Source organism: Chenopodium quinoa, unplaced genomic scaffold (genome assembly GCF_001683475.1).
Source record: "Chenopodium quinoa cultivar QQ74 unplaced genomic scaffold, ASM168347v1, whole genome shotgun sequence".
In the NCBI taxonomy this organism is placed as follows: Eukaryota; Viridiplantae; Streptophyta; class Magnoliopsida; order Caryophyllales; family Amaranthaceae; genus Chenopodium; species Chenopodium quinoa.
Genome location: NW_018745403.1, coordinates 529446 through 547460, shown reverse-complemented (window position 1 = coordinate 547460; position 18015 = coordinate 529446). Strand labels below are relative to the sequence as shown.

Genomic DNA, 18015 nt, shown 5'->3' with positions numbered 1-18015 from the left:
TAGGATGCCTATTTCCTACATTTCTTGTCTAGTGAACTCATAAATAGTCATAACATGTCTTTATCACTTATTTATAGGTGTCCAAGGCTTGAAATTACAAGAAAATAGCAATTAAGGGGTTTTAGAACGCAATTTCAACCAAAATGGCCCGAGTAAGGCCATTTTCACTACTAGGATGCCTATTTCCTACATTTCTTGTCTAGTGAACTCATAAATAGTCATAACATGTCTTTATCACTTATTTATAGGTGGTCAAGGCTTGAAATTACAAGAAAATAACAATTAAGGGGTTTTAGAACGCAATTTCAACCAAAATGGCCCGAGTAAGGCCATTTTCACTACTAAGATGCCTATTTCCTACATTTCTTGTCTAGTGAACTCATAAATAGTCATAACATATCACTTATTTATAGGTGGACAAGGCTTGAAATTACAAGAAAATAGCAATGAAGGGGTTTTAGAATGTTTTTTCAACCAAAATGGCCCGAGTAAGGCCATTTTCACTACTAGGATGCCTATTTCCTACATTCCTTGTCAAGTGAACTCATAAATAGTCATAACATGTCTTTATCACTTATTTATAGGTGGTAATGGCTTGAAATTACAAGAAAATAGCAATGAAGGGGTTTTAGAACGCTTTTTCAACCAAAATAGCCCAAGTAAGGCCATTTTCACTACTAGGATGCCTATTTCCTACATTTCTTGTCAAATGAACTTATAATAGTCATAACATGTCTTTATCACTTATTTATAGGTGGCCAAGGCTTGAAATTACAAGAAAATAAAAATGATGGGGTTTTAGAACGCTTTTTCAACCAAAATGGCCCGAGTAAGGTCATTTTCACTACTAGGATGCCTATTTCCTACATTTCTTGTCTAATGAACTCATAAATAGTTATAACATGTCTTTATCACTTAGTTATTAGTGACTAAGGATTGAAATTACAAGAAAAGAGCAATTAAGGCGTTTTGGAACGCAATTTCAACCAAAATGGCATACCTCTTCAAGCTGTTGTGTGTCTGTACAATGACTCACTATGTCAAACATGAATCTCATCACGTATAGGCCACAATCAACTCCGTTATCTTGTTGTGCGCACTAGCATGAGGAACAAAGTACATGAATCAAACATACATAGCAAATTAGCAACATCTTACGCATTGTATATTACGAAAATCACAACATCATGTGGCATTACCATTGGTGATTTCCATGTAGGACCTCGAGGAGCTCGAGAATTTATATTCTTCATAACACTACATAGAAAAGTAAGTTCAAATTTGATCAGTATAATTAATATATATGAGTTAGGTTATGATAATCAATAACAAGAATTAAAGCTATGTATATTTACTTTTACAGTATGGACTTCACGAGGCGCTTTCTTGGTTGAGGTAACCGAGCAGAATCAAAGAAGAAGATTGTGTTACTGGAAACACAAATCACCAGTAGGGTCCAATGATAACTACGTACATACATTCACACGAGACAAAAAAATCAATAATTAGGCAAGTACAACATATAAACTGGGAAAACAAATGAATTTGACAAGCATAATCTGACGTACTCCTCATAATATGGGGTAAATATAAACATGTCTCCCGCACGCACTGATTCCTTGATACCCCGTTCAACATAGTACAACACGTCAGCGTGGTTGCCTAAGATTCTAGCAGTGGAGATCTGCTCAGGGCATAACCACCCAATTTGACATGGAGAACCAAGCTCTCATAAGTGCTCCTGGAGTGCTCTGCATGCATGATAATAGAATGTTAATCGAAAACCAACCGACAATCACCACTAAACTGAATAACATAAATTGAGTACTAGTTGAATTACCTGAGGCATATTTGAATGAGGGAAATGTTAAGCATTGCACCACTTAGAAATTCCTTCACATCTTCTTTGAATAGCCATGCCATTGCATCATCATTGTAGTGGAACATTTCCTTAGGTAGTGGAACTTGAATGGGGTTGTCACTAGGCAACACGCAAACACGGTTGTGCAGATAAGTTAACTCCTTAGAGAGTGATTGAAGCACCGTGTCTTCAACTAGTGGAGTAGCTTGCATAGCTGAACCTCGTGAAGAGCTCTTGTTCGACGCTTTTCCACTCACCGAGCCATGTTCACTCCTCTTCTTTGGCATATGTTGATCAATGCTTTTTGGCCACTCCACCCTCTTCTTTGGAGTTTGGCTTTTCCTCGATCGCTAATAAGACAAAACACAAATAGTTAGAAAAGAATTTCATCCAACTCTTGGGATGAAAATCAGGTATAGAGTAAAGCGTGAACTTTAAATCTTAATTACCTGGTTCACCAACCGTATCCAAGCACATGGCCATTGCACAAAACTACCTTTTTCCGCCCAAAGTGTAGTAAACTCATCCTCCTCTACGGGCACAGGTATTAGGATGTCCTCGAACCCGACAACCACAGAATGGATCCCAACCGAATAATGCTCAGGTCGAAGCGGCCGCAAATGGACCGTACCTTGTTCGGCCGGTTGTGCACTACCATATACAACGACATTCAAAGCTCCATTAAGCGATTCGCCCGGGTGAAGAATTTCACAACGGGTCTCTTCCTACACCTATTTGGAATATCACTTGTAAGAAACAAGTAAAAAAAAAAAAAAAGGGAAGAGCAAAACAGCGGAACAGCGCAGCAACAACACAACAGATGCACTGTCGGCACAGCTGCTGCACAGCTGCCTGCACAGCACAGTTCACATCACACCACAGTTCACAGCTCACAGCACAACCCAGCACAGTTCACAACACAACTCAGCACAATTCACAGCTCACAGCATAACTCAGCTCAGTTCACAGCTCACAGCACAACTCAGCTCAGTTCACAGCACAACTCAACATAGTTCACAGCTCACAGCACAACTCAGCTCAGTTCACAGCACAACTCAGCACAGTTCACAGCTCACATCACAACTCAACACAGTTCACAGCATAACTCAGCACAGTTCACAGCTCACATCACAGAAACAACACAACTCACAACATCACAACAGGCAGGCAGCAAACACAGAAAAAGCATGACAGAAACAACATGATAGCACAGAAACACGACAACAATAGCACAGAAACAGCACAGAAAAAGCACAGATACTGGTCTTTACAGGAACGAAGAAACACGACGCAAACGAAGAAACGAAGAACATTTACATCACATAAAACCGCAAACTTCATCCAATATAAAGAAACAACACAACAAACTTCACAAATTCACAGCAGAATCAAAGAACCAATATCACCATCCAAAGAAATAACTAAACAACTCACCTGTAGAACTGGAAAGTCATGAGGTGTTGGATTTTCAGGCTCCCTCAAGTACGCATGTGCAGGATTACTAACCTGCAAAAGTGTATTGATAGTGCGAGGCTAATTAGAACCCACGTAACTCAAAAAGTCAAAACTTATACATTAGAAACCACTTGATCATGTACCTCCTCGTCTGCATGTATCTCATCTTTTCCTTGTTTTCGTGGGTGACTAGAAGAGTCGACTGGTGTAGCCAAGGAGAAAGGGAAGCTCGGCATGTTCATTTGCTTTGCCCATGCATTGAGCTCTTCTCGCATCTAGTTGCGCACTTGTTCCTTAATTGATGCCACCGTGGCATCCAAGTTGACCGGTGAGTTCACACTTGCTTGAGATCTCCCTGATTTGGTATATTCCAGACCCATCACCTTTTCCCATCCTAGCAAGCTCCCCCCCCCCCCCCCCCGCACCCAATACGCGTCCTGGATGGTAGGGCTTTCCCAAAACCAAGGTCAAAGGGTCCTTCTCCACTGTTGGGACGAGCTTGCCTTCAACAAGCTCTTCAGTGTACTCAAGTTGTAGCAAAAACAAAAAGGCAACATCAAGTTAGTGTTTATGTAAAGTGATATATATGCAAAAGATTCATGCAGTTCACAAGTCATAGTTGCTTACAAGTTTATCTTCCATTTCTTTCGTTTCTGGAGCCTTGATGGACCATTTTCTGGTTTTCTTGTCACGAGAATGCAAAGAACAAAAGAAATCTCCGGCACGACTCACCAAAGTACTGGTCGTGGAGTCAGAGGGCACTGTGGAGGACCCTAGAAGCGCAGTGGGGTATACTCCTTCATTCACCCACGTCTCCCTCCATTCATCAAACGTCATACACCCCATACGATGGTGGTATTGCTTCTCCAATGCATTCTTGGAATTTTGCTCCCTTATTTCCTACATAATTAGACATATTAGTTTCAAAACTAGAAAAATATTAAATATATTATACATTTGACATCAGAGTTACTTGAACTTACAATTGCTTCTTTTTTGCTTTTTTGAAGAACGAAAGCATCCCAATCTTACTTTGATACGCTAGGCCATATTTGCCATGGGAGTTTCTCTTCATCGATGGCTTCATCATCATTTCTACCTCCTTTCTTGTTCTTTGGTTTTCTCACAAGTTTCTTTGTGATAAAGCGACGAACTAAGGTGGTCTTGAAGCCTCTGAATCTTGCCGCAAGTAAGGATTCAAACACCCTTCGCTTGGCGTACTAATTTGGAATGTTAAATAGACTCTGCAAGCACAAATAACAGTCATTATTAGTTTGCCCATTTAATAACAATAAATTGAAGGAATTTGTAAATGTGAAAAAAATCACTTGCCCTAGTATCATTCCAAAACGTGTCAATCAAGCCTGTAGGTACTTCGCTCAAACGAAGAGTAATGGGAATTTTGCGCGCACAAATCCCAACTTGAACAGCATACTGACGACGCCATTTGCCTGTAGGTTGGCCTACCCTGTCATACTCCAGGACCATTGGACCGACAGGTTTCTTGAAGCTTGTCGTTGGACCCCTCAGCTTTTTGTTCGCTGGTGCCTTTACCCCCCCTCCACTAGGATTCTCATCAAACGACTCAGACATTGCATTTTCGATAGGAGGCGCTTGTTCAGCTGCAATTTCAAACTCATCAAGCATACGATCCAAAACATCTTGAGCCTGATCTTCTGCCTCACCCAAATCAGGCTCCTTGTTCATATCATACAACTCGTCCCCATCCCTAGATGAATCATCATCATCATCCTCTACATCCTCCACTCCAATACGGTAGTGATCATCCGCCATGAGATGTAAAACCTGTCATTACAAACATAACACGTTATTAGTTGTAATATAAATAAATTTGTAAGGTAAACTTATAATCAAATATAAATTGCTGAATTATAATACAAATTAACATAGAAAATGCAGAACTAAGTTACTTCATTCATTTAAAAGAAAATACGAAAAATGGGCAAGTAAGTTAACAATTTCATTCATTTTCACCTAAAAATGTGATTTAATAATACTTTCGATGCCTACAATTTCAAACTACAAATAATAGTACCTCAATCTAATATTCCTTCGTCGTGGGATCGCATGTAATTGGCTTGGTCGTCTATCTCATTTGGTACAACAGGTCTAGGAACAGTGAAAGGTGCCGAGTCATCAAATGCATCATATTCTTCCTCATCCTCGACATCTCCAACACCAAGGATTCTTCTTTTGCCGGCTAGCACAATAGACCAGTTTGAGTCGGCTGGGTCACTTACGTAAAACACTTTCTTGGCTTGAGATGCAAGGATGATGGTTCAGCACTATCATTCAGGTGGCCAAGATCTACAAGAGTAAAGTCATCATGTTTGACGTTACGCCTGATATTATCAACCCACTTACACCGGAAAAGAGCAATCGTGAAGTCACAATAATCAAGCTCCCATATTTCTTGAATTCGACCGTAGTATGACAACTCTGCATCAACAGGTGATTTATCCTTAGCACTTGCAAACTCCCTTGATGATGCCACAAGCGTTACACCACTGTTTTGGGTCGAGGATGATTTCAAATCCTGACGCTCAGTCCAAAATGTGTACCCATTTATGTCATATCCCTCAAATGAGCGAATGTCATCCCTAGGACAAGCAAGCCACCTTACTGTATCTGTGACACTCTCATACTTTCCACCCATCACTCGATCACGAAACCAACTCACAAACTTCTTATTATGCAACTGCATCAGTGCCCGTTCACCTTTCGATGGAAATTCATCACGCAAACTAGCCATGTGCTCGTCTAAATATGGGTGAACATCTGCAACATGGTGCAACACATAAAGGTGCGCTTGTAAGAACTTATCTCGATCAGGTGACATTCGCTTCGACCCGATTGTTCCATGACCATCAAGTCTCCCTTCGTGTCGAGAAGTAGGAATACCAATAGGTTTAGCAACGGCTATATAGTCGGCCACAAAATTACCGACCTCCTCAGCCACGGTCCCTTGAATAATACTTCCTTCCGGGTGAGCCCGATTCCTCACTTTATCTTGTAATGTACCCATATGTCTTTCAAAAGGATAGCACCACCGCATGAACACTGGACCGCACAACTTAATCTCACGCACCAAATGAAGAATCAAATGCACCATTATGTCGAAAAACGAGGGTGGGAAGTACATCTCAAATTTGCATAAAGTCACAACCACATCCGCCTGTAAAGCATCAAGTGTACAAGGATCAAGCACTTTGCTACATATTGTATTGAAAAACGAACAGAGGCTTGTAATAGCTTCCCTCACGTGCTTTGGTAAAATACCATGTATTGCAATTGGTAGGAAAACTTGCATCAGAACATGACAATCATGGGATTTCATACTTGTTAGCTTCAATTCTCCATTTAAGGATACAAATCTCTTCATGTTAGATGCGTACCCTGACGGAACCTTAATGCCATACAGACATGCACAAAACATCCGTTTTTCTACCCTTGACAATGTGTAGCAAGCCGGAGGTAAATAGGCCTTACCCTCCTTGGCTTTTCCCTCATTTTTCTTCTTCGATGCATCCGTGGCCTTTCCCTTTCCCTTGCTCTTCCCCTTTCCTGTTTTCGAACTCAATTCATTTTCCTTTTCCTATTCCTTTCCCTTACTAACGCTTTGCTAAACCCACAATTCTGGACGCACCCCCATCTTTTTCAAATCGTCTCGTGCACCCTTTCCGTCCTTTGTCTTGCTTTGAATATTCATCAGCGTTCCCACAAGAGCATCACACACATTCTTCTCTATATGCATTACATCAAGACAGTGCCTAACGTCATGTTCTTTCCAGTACGGGAGCAACCTAAAGACTGATTCTTTTTTAAAGAGAGCAGTTGACTCCGCCGCTTTTTCTGATTTCCCAAAGACTGTTCGTACACCCTTAACTCGAGCGTAAACCTCCTCACCAGTCAACGGCCTAGGCGCAGTCCCCTCTTCCGCTGTCCTATCAAAAGCCTTTTTCTGCTTACGGTATGGGTGATCGCGCCTGAGAAACCTTCTAGTCCGCAAATACACCTCTTTGTGAGAATGATCAAGGCGTCTGCTTGGCGTATCATCAATACAAATGGGGCATGCTTTTTTCCCTTTGTTCTTATACCTAGACAAGTTGCCATATGCAGGAAAATCATTAACGGTCCACATAAGAGCTGCACGCAATGTGAACATCTCATTCTTATGAGCATCAAACACGGAAACCCCTTCGTCCCACATCTTACTCAAATCATCAACAAGTGGCGCAAGATAAACATCTATGTCGTTTCCTGGTTGCCTTGGCCCCGATATCAAAAGTGAAAGCATTACGTATTTTCGTTTCATGCACAACCAAGGAGGCAAATTGTAGATCACTAAAAGTACCGGCCATGTGCTGTGCTGGGTACTAAGAGTGTCAAATGGATTCATCCCGTCCGTGCACAAACCAAGCCTTAAATTTCTGACTTCATCACCAAATTCCGCAAACTTCATATCAATGCTCTTCCATTGCGGGGAGTCGGCTGGGTGCTTCAGCATTCTGTTTTTCTTTCTTCCCTCTGCATGCCACCTCAAGTTTTTAGCGTCTTGTGGTAAAGAGAACAGACGCTTAAACCTTGGAATAATGTGAAGATACCACAACACCTTAGCAGGCGGTCCCTTCGTACCAACATTGCAACTCATGCACTTGTAGCGCGACTTCTTACATCGTGGACACTCCAATTTTTCATATTCATTTCGATAAAGAATACAATCATTAGGACATGCATGTATCTTCTTATACTCCAAACCAAATGGACACATGAGCTTCTTTGCGTAATAGTAAGACTTAGGAATTTCATTCCCGTCGGGCAACATCTCACTTAACGCGGTCAACAAAGAAGTAAAACTAGTGTTTGTCCACCCATGCTTCGACTTAATGTTAAAAAGTGTTAGCACGCCTGATAGTTTGGAGTATTTTTTGCACCCAAGATACAAAGGCTTTTTAGAAGCCTTCGATAATGACTCAAACACATCACCTTCAAAATCACGCATCATCTCATCCACCCCTTCATCCTCGAACTCATCCACATGATCATCCTCAAATCCATCCTCAGCACCATGATCAACAATATGTTCATCATTATTCTTGTACTCCTCGTCCACACAAATGTCATTGCTTCTATCATCATGCACATCATTCCCAATAACATCCCCAATGTACTCTCCTTCACCGTGCCAAATCCACACATGGTATTTAAGCCTAAACCCACGACAAACTACATGATCTCTAATTATATCAACACTATTGACCACCTTCACATTATTACAATCAACACAAGGACAATAGAGGCAATTGAAACCCATTTTGCGCTTGTAAGATGAAGCTCTCTCGCAAAACTCTTGAACCCCATTAAAGAATTCCAATGTATCACGTCTACCATACATCCAGCCACGATCCTTCTCTATTAAGTAAATTGTCTCTAAACATGGCAACATATTACGAATCATGTATAATTGCTACCATCTATTATATATGTAAATCAAATTCAAACACACAACATGAATATAACATTCATATAGATACAAAAATGCATATATGCTTCCAAAGGGTCGTTATCACTCCAACCTAACCCATCCTTGAACGTTTACTCTCACTAGTGAATGTATGTCGACTTTCCAATTTTAAGGAAAATCCGGCAGCATTTCCCCCCAGTTCTCCAAGTACACGACGTAGGTAATTACTTACCCACATATGTACCCAGAGAACATGGTGATCGAGGAAATGGTAAGCCAAGATGTTCCTTAAAATCGAAAAAAAGACATACATTCACCGCCTAAGTGAGAGTAAACGTTCAAGAACAGTCCCAACCGGGGACTATTCAAGACTTTCTCCTAATGAGAAAGCCTTGAACGGGTATCTAGGCATATGATGGTGCAAGCATTTCATATATTAATTGTTGTATTTAGTTTGTCATGAAAAAACTTTTATTCAAATAATAAAGAGAAAGAAATATAGATAGCTTATTAGAGAAGTTTATAATTCATACCAATACAATGGATGTAATCTTTCTAACTTCCCACTTTGAGCTAAATATGTAGTCTTCAAGCTGGTATTGAACTTCAAATCACATATGAATCTATGAAAACACAAAAAACAAAAATCAAAAGAATAAACAAAAGTTAGTAAGTATGAGAAATGGGTAATAAGAAAAGATAGGGGCATATGATTAAGGAATGAGAGAGAAAATGGGGCAACAAACCACAACAACCACAAAAGGTATAACACTACTTAACCCTATATATCGCCTATATATCAAATTTATCGCCACAATGTATTTATACATGTTTGGTTCGCATTTTTGCAATTTTATATGACCTATCACTACTTAACCCTGGTGGCTAAGTTTTATTTATTCATTTTAGTAATTGCAATTTTATAATTCGAGAGACAAGTGGCTAAGGTTTATTTATTCATTTTTCTCCCCTACTACCTCACTCAAACACCTACACCAAAACACTACACATCCAGCCCGCATTCCCTCAGCTCCATTGCAGCCATACTACTCCTAATCACCGACCACGCCAAACACCCAACACCCAAGACCATCTCCACCCTTTGCAGCCAAACATCACCTCAAATCACTACATCAACTCACAGCAGCAGCCATACATACAACAACACCACCACCAGCAGCTACACATACAACAACACCACTAGCAGCCCTAGAAGCCCCCAACAACCAGCAAGCAGCAGCCCCAAAACCCCCCAACCAACATGCATATATATAAAATAAATGTCACACGTATACAACATTAGCATAATTTGTTTTGTTCAAGCAACATACTCACATACAGATTAAGTAACATAGCTAAAAAATCAAAACAAGAACTTACATTTCATAACCATATACAAGCTAAGTATATATGTGGAGGGTCGTTGTGGAGGGGGGCCTTGCGCGTTTAGTTGACAAACCCTATATTACAAGAAACTTACAATTACTAAAATGAATCGCAAATCCTCAAAAAACCCATGAATGGGAAGGAATTCAATGGAGAAATTGAAACCTAGGTATACTTACCTCGAAGATGCTTCAATGGAGGATAAATGATAGTGGTGCATGCGGCGGCTACTGCTCCAATGGAAGGTCTAAACCAGAATTCAATGGAGTGGAACCAATGCAAAGAGAAGAGAAGAGGGAAGCAATGCAAAGAGAAGAGAAGAGGGAAGCAGCGAAAACAGAAGAGAAGAAGGAAGCAGCGAAAACCAGAGGCAGAGACGTTAGAAGCAAGGGCATAATTAAAATACCCGGGTTTTTTTTTTTAAACTGGCACCGGTTCAAACCGGAGCTAATTGCTGTAATTGCCACCGGTTCTCTCTAAACCGATGCCAACTCCACTCCCTGCTTCTGTTTTTTTTTTTTTTTTTTTTTTTTTTTTTTTTTTTTTTTTAATAAAGGTTGGCACCGGTTTGAACCGGTGCTAATTAAGCTATTTGGCACCGGTTTAGGTTAGAACTGGTGCCAACTCTAAAATTTCCAATCCCGCCCATTTATTTTGGCACCGGTTTTCAAGAACCGGTGCTAAAGGGGGGTGCCTAATTCAAATTTTCTACTAGTGGAAGGAGAAAGAATATGAAATCAATAAAATATGATTTATGTTAGATACACTAGTTGAGAGAAATGAATTAAATATTGTAAAAGCTTTCCAAATAAGGAAATGGAGCTAGTATTTAAACACGGCCAAAAATGAAAAGTGGAGCAAGTATTTAAAAATAGAGGGAGTAGTTTATTACTTGCTCTATTTCTCCTAGGCACGTACACTGTACCGATGCAAATATCTGATCAGTAATATCTTTAATTATCAATAAGTATAAATTATAGCAATTGAAAATTAATAATTTTTCCATTGAGATGATTCCAACAAATATCTACAAGACTATATTATTTCTTATCTCTTATGCATAAATCACAACATTAGTCAAATAAGTCAAATTAAAGTGCAAATGAACCAAGTAATTAAATATGAAGGGAGTACGAGTTTTTTTATGAAGAGCATTGATTAAGTAATTTAGTACCCTTTAGCTAGTATGTCATGTTATTTAGTTTGTACTCTCAACTACATAGTCATATTGATGAATTGATCTTCGTGTCCTTCCGGTCTTGGATTCGAGCAGGCTAGGTTTTGTTGTTGGAATATTACTATGATATTCTGCGTTATTATGTACTCCGTACTCTGTATTTCTTCATTTATATGTAGTTGTCACACTTGACACATTGTTAAATTAGTTCAAATTAATTACACCATGCATCAATCAAATTTACTGTGAAGGATGTTAATTTGTTATGTTTCTATCAAGTACTTAAGATTAATATATTCACATAAGCTAAACTTGAATTGGAATCAACAAATTCAAATAAGTTTGGTCAATATAAGTAAAAACATATACTCCGTAGTAAAGAGAGCTTTTAATTATTCTAGATGAAGAAATACACACATTAAATTAGAATATGTATGCATGTATGTGTGCGTGACAAATTCAATGTTAAAGATGTGACAACTAATTCTGAATCTTCGATGTAAAAATGGTGCATATATATCTATGAGATGAGTATTTAAACATAGATTAAAACTAGTTAAGGCAACTTTATTGTTCATAAATTAATTTCAAATGTGTTTAATTAACTACCTCAACATGTGTAATTTTTGAAGTGGAACACAACTAGATAAAGGCATATTCCTTCTGTCAATTTAACGAACACATAACCTTTTACATATACATGAGGTTAATGTGATAATTTAATTTGTTGTCAGGTCACTAGTTACGGGTAATTTTTTAATTGAAAAGTAAATACCAAGTATACATATACAGAGGTTAATGTGATAATTTGTTGTTAAATCACTAGTTATTGATAATTTTATTTTTAATGAGAGTGACTGAGTGAGAGATAGTCAGGTGGTTAGAGCTTTTCTCCCGATTCAGGAGATCTTGTGATCGATTCTCATCACCCGTTTTTGTAGCTCTCTTAACACCAAAAAAGAAAACTGATAATTTTTAATTGAAAAGTGAATACGAAGTATGATGTACGATATTGAATGAATCTTTCACCTGGGTTAACTTGAGAGGAGGGATTAGTGGATTACAACGTCATCAAGACTCTATACGTAACACCAATAAAAAAGATATAATAAAATGTTAAAAAATTTACTGATAGAAAGTTTTATTTCGGAGAAATGAAGGAGTAAGAGGAGATAGAGGAACTGATAAGTATTGCTCGTTAAATTTCTCTTGCATGCCACTCTATATATAGCATGATTATTCAACTAAGAGTACAATGATTTCATACATATAGACAATATGGGTTCACAAGGGTTGGACTCATATATGCATTGTAACATCAAATCAATTATTGGCATCACATTGCCTTCTAACACTCCCCCTTGAATGCCCATACTTATACACAAAAGGTATTTGTTGCCTCATTAAAAACCTTGCTAGGTAAAACCCTTATGGGGTAAATACCATAGCTAGGGAAAAAGAGTACAACGATATAGTATTATATGCTTTGGTATACTGCCTCGTTAAAAACCTTGTCAGGAAAAACCCGGTGGGATAAAAACCTGATCGAAGGGAAAAAGAGTGCAGTACATATAATACTCCCCCTGATCTCAGCATAGTTCACGAAGATGTCGCATTCCGATTTTGTGAACTAACTGTTCAAATTTCTTCGAAGGAAGTGATTTGGTGAAAAGGTCGGCAAGATTTTCACAAGACTGAATTTGCTGGATATTTATTTCCTCGTCCTTTTGCAGATCATGTATGAAGAACAGTTTTGGGGCAATATGTTTCGTTTTATCTCTCTTAATATATCCTTCAGTTACTTGAGCGATACATGTTGTATTGTCTTCAAAGATGATGGTTGGGTCTTCTGTTATTGCGTTCATTCCACACTCCTTTTGGATATTACTGATCATCGACCTCAGCCACACACATTCCCGTCCTGCTTCATAGAGGGCTATCAACTCTGCATGATTTGATGATGTCGCGGTCAATGTCTGCTTTGTTGATTTCCATGATATTGCAGTGCCGCCATAAGTGAACACATATCCATTTTGTGACTTGGCATTTTGAGGATCGTATAAGTATCCAGCGTCTGCATACCCAATGAGAGCAGCATCTTGTTTTGGTTGGTAATATAAACCAAGGTCTTGTGTCCCTCGTAGGTATCGGAGTAAGTGTCGAACTCCCTTCCAATGCCTATATGTTGGTGCATTGCTGTGCCTGGCTAACAAATTCACAGAGAAAGATATGTCGGGTCTAGTATTGTTAGCTAAGTACATTAAGGCTCCAATTGCACTTAAGTATGGTACTTCTGGACCCAGAATCTCTTCATTTTCTTCTCGGGGTCTGAATGGATCATTTTTCATATTCAAAGAACGAACAACCATTGGGAAGTTGGTTGGGGTTGCTTTGTCCATGAAGAAACGTTTCAAAACTCTTTATGTATAGTTTGATTGATGGACAAAAATGCCATGACTCAAGTGCTCAATTTGTAGTCCAAGGAAAAATTTAGTTTTCCCAAGGTCTTTCATCTCAAATTCTTTCTTCAAGTATTTTGCAGTTTTCTCGAGTTCATTTGGGGTTCCGATGATATTTAAATCAGCAACATAAACTACAATGATAGCGAATCCTGATTGTGATCGCTTTATGAAAACACAGGGACTAACTTGGTTGTTTTTGAATCCTTCTCTCATAAGGTATTCACTCAGACGGTTGTACCACATCCTTCTTGATTGTTTCAATCCATAAAGTGACCTTTTTAGTTTTATGGAAAGCAGTTGTCTAGGCTTGTGGTTTTCTGGTAGTTTTAGTCCTTCGGGGACTTTCATGTAAATGTCCGTATCGAGTGACCCATACAAATACGCAGTCACTACATCCATTAATCGCATTTGCAGTCCTTTGTGACTGTCAAACTTACCAGAAATCTTAATGTAGTTGCATCAACCACTGGAGAATATGTTTCTTCATAATCAATCCCTGGAATTTGAGAAAATCCTTGGGCTACAAGTCTTGCCTTGTATCTAACTATTTCATTTTTCTCATTACGTTTTCTTACAAATACCCATTTGTATCCAACGGGTTTTACACCTGCTGGTGTAAGGGTTATTTTCCCAAAAACTTCTCGTTTTTCAAGTGACTTTAACTCAGCCAGCATTGCCTCCTTCCACTTTGGCCAATCACTCCTACGTCGACATTCTTCTACAGTTCTTGGTTCAACATCATTTTCATCAGACACGATGTCGATTGCGATGGAATTTGCAAATGTTTCATTAACGATAACATCTTTCCTATTCCACTGAGTCTTTGTAGAGACGTAATTCATTGAAATTTCATTGTTATCGATGTTTTGAACGTCTTGTTCATTTCCCGTAGGGTTGTCTTCTTGTTCGTCCCCTTTTGGATTATCATCATTTTCTTTACTTTCATCCACATTTGGTCTTTCTTGACCTTCTGACGGGGGAACATTATTAGTCTCATTTTCTATTCCATCCAATCTTTTCAATTTTCTTGGCTTAGAATCTTTTGAACCAAGTGGTCTTCCACGCTTTCTGCGTGCCTGAGATTCATTTTCTATGGCCTTATTACCAGTTGGGATTTCAATACGTGCAGGGGCATTTTCTGCTAGTATATGTGATTTTGTCACCTTCTTTGTGTCTACAAATGCATCAGGCAATTGATTTGCAACACTTTGTAAATGAACAATTTTCTTAACTTCTTGTTCACACATATTTGTTCGTGGGTCTAACATCAACAGTTGTGTTGCATTCCAAATGAGTTCAATTTATTTCTTGTGTGGGTCCACTTTCTCTCCCCCTAAGGCTGGGAATACTGCTTCATTAAAGTGACAGTCGGCAAATCTAGCCGTAAATAAGTCACCAGTCAATGGTTCAAGATATTTAATTATAGATGGGGATTCAAACCCGACATAAATTCCTAGCCTTCTTTGTGGACCCATTATTGTTCGTTGGGGTGGAGCAATAGGAACATATACAACACAACCAAAGATTTTTAGATGTGAGATACTTGGTTCTCTACCACAAACAAGTTGTAGTGGTGAGAATTTATGATAAGTTGTAGGTCTCAATCTAATTAGTGTTGTTGCATGTATTATAGCATGTCCCCAAGCAGATGATGACAATTTTGATCTCATTAATAATGGTCTTGCAATCAATTGTAATCTCTTAATTAGTGATTCAGCTAGACCATTTTGTGTATGGACATGAGCTACTGGATGTTCAACATCAATTCCAATTGACATACAATAATCATTAAATGTTTGGGATGTAAATTCCCCAGCATTATCGAGCCTTATTTTCTTTATTGTATGATCTGGGAATTGTGCTCTTAATTTGATAATTTGGGCAAGTAATTTTGCAAAAGCAACATTTCTGCTTGAAAGCAGACTGACATGTGACCATCGTGTGGAAGCATCAATTAAAACCATGAAATATCGATATGGTCCACATGCTGGATTAATTGGCCCACATATGTCTCCCTGAATTCTTTCCAAGAATTTTGGAGATTCAGTAGCAATTTTGTTCATAGATGGCCTTATTATTAATTTGCCAAGTGAGCATGCAGAGCATGTTAATTCATCTGATCGGGGAATTTTGACATTTCTTATTGAATGTCCAACTGAATGTGCTATTATGCTTTGCATCATCCCAGTTGCTGGATGTCCCAAACGATCATGCCATAAAATAATCAAATGTTTGTCATCTAACTTCTGGTTAGATATCATATTGATTTCCACGGGTCGTATGTTAATACGGTATAACCCCGAAGAATATGCTGGCAATTTCTCATATATATGTTTCTTGCCATGTTTTTCTGCCGTGAGGCATATATACTCTTTTTGCTCTGTTGTCATTGTTTCTAGATGATAGCCATTTTGGCGTACATCTTTGAAGCTTATGAGATTTCTTCGAGATTTACTCGAGTATAAAGCATTATTGATCATCAATTTTGTTCCATTTGGAAGCATTATACAAGCCTTTCCAGATCCTTCAATTAATTTAGCTGACCCGGAAATGGTGTTTACATTTGCTTGAAACAACTTTACGTATGAAAAATATTTTCTATCTTTTAAGATAGTGTGCGTTGTTCCACTGTCCAAAAGGCATTGATATACGGAACTAACTTCAGGTAGATCCATATCTTCATAAAATAAATTTGAGATTAGTTTAGAATAATATCATACAAACTTTTATTGATGATAGAGATTTAGAGTACATGACTAGAAATTTAAAATACAGGGAACTAAGAAAATACATTAAAACATAGCATATGTTACATTAGTAGATGAGAAACCTAAGTATTGTTGTTTTCTCCAAGAATGAAATCATTTCCAATTTCAGCATTATCCATGAAATAATCAGACACATCAAGGCTGGGACAAGGAGCATTTTCCTCATTAACATAATTTGCTTCTGCATTTTTCTCTTTGCCTTTTACAGAAGCCTGGTAAAGGTCTACCAAATGTTTGGCCGTACGACAAGTACGTCCCCAATGTCCTGTCATGCCACATCTGTAACATGTGTCTTTTCCTTTCGAAAGAGTTTGTTTGTGGCTTCCAGATGACTGTCCCTTCTGTTTTTCAAAATTTTTGAAATTACTGTTTCTTTGAAAATTATTTCTACCACGACCACGGCCGCGTCCGCGATAATTTCCACGACCTCTTCCACGGCCATTGTAATTTCCACGTCCACCTCTTCTTGTAGCATTTGACTCGGGTGGATAGGAATTTGTTGCATTTGCCTCATGATGAGTGGCCAAAGACCCAGTTGGTCTCAGGTTATGATTTTTCAACAAAAGATCGCTATTTTGTTCCGCAACAAGCAATACACTCATTAATTCATTAAACTTCTTAAAACCTCTTTCACGATATTGTTCTTGCAACAGTATGTTGCTTGCATGAAAGGTAGTGAGTGTTTTTTCAATCATCTGTTCATCGGTGTCTGGATGATCACAGTATCTCAATATAGATACTATCTCATGTATGGTTGAATTGTAATCTATTACAGATTTGAAATCCTGGAACCGTAAATTTGTCCAGTCAAATAATGCCTTAGGAAGGAGCACCCTTTTGTGGTGTCCAAATCTTTCATTAAGGCAGTCCCATAATTCTTTGGGATCTTCAACCATCATGTACTCAGTTTTAAGGCCTTCATGTAAATGATGCCTTAGTAACACTAAGGATTTTGCCTTATCTTGTTCAGTGATAGGTTTTTCAACCGTCATTGCAGAAGAGGTAGCATCAGTTGTTTGACTAGAGGGACTTTTATTTTCTTTAACAGTGTGCTCCAAGCCTTGAGCTTTCAAATTCATCATTGCGTCCACTTTCCATTCCAGAAATTTCTTTCCAGATAAATCTAAGATGCTGAACTGTCTTTTCATAAGGTCTCCCATTTTAGCTACAACAAATTTCGTGATAATTAGATTATAATAACAAATTATATGTACAACTCACATGTTTAGTTCTTCCATATTTATAATTAAGTTAATAAGACACGTGATAATTAAATTTAATAATAATAAACCATAAATAATATAGTCTTTTCTCCCCCTTGGTTTATTATTGTGAGTAATTATATGATTAGACAAAAATTAATCATGTTAGTTGCAAAAAAAAAACAGCAAAATGACAACAATGACAGTAGTAACAATAAT

General features: G+C 38.3%; 1 protein-coding gene across 1 annotated transcript; it reads right to left on the bottom strand.

Moving 5' to 3' along the window:
• Window positions 1-16656: 16656 nt before the first annotated feature.
• On the bottom strand, window positions 16657-17754 carry LOC110713077. The gene is made up of 2 exons (XM_021891540.1): window positions 16962-17754; window positions 16657-16859 (listed from the first exon to the last, which is right to left on the bottom strand). Exons 1-2 carry the CDS (start codon window positions 17752-17754, stop codon window positions 16657-16659), a joined length of 996 nt encoding a protein of 331 aa, XP_021747232.1.
• Window positions 17755-18015: the final 261 nt, after the last annotated feature.

Excerpts from the sequence above, each read along its gene's own strand:
- LOC110713077 (XM_021891540.1), bottom strand. The coding sequence starts at position 17,754 with ATGGGAGACCTTATGAAAAGACAGTTCAGCATCTTAGATTTATCTGGA. Across the intron at positions 16,860-16,961 it reads AAATAATTTTCAAAGAAACA|GACATTGGGGACGTACTTGT; the intron begins GTAATTTCAAAA and ends GTGGCATGACAG.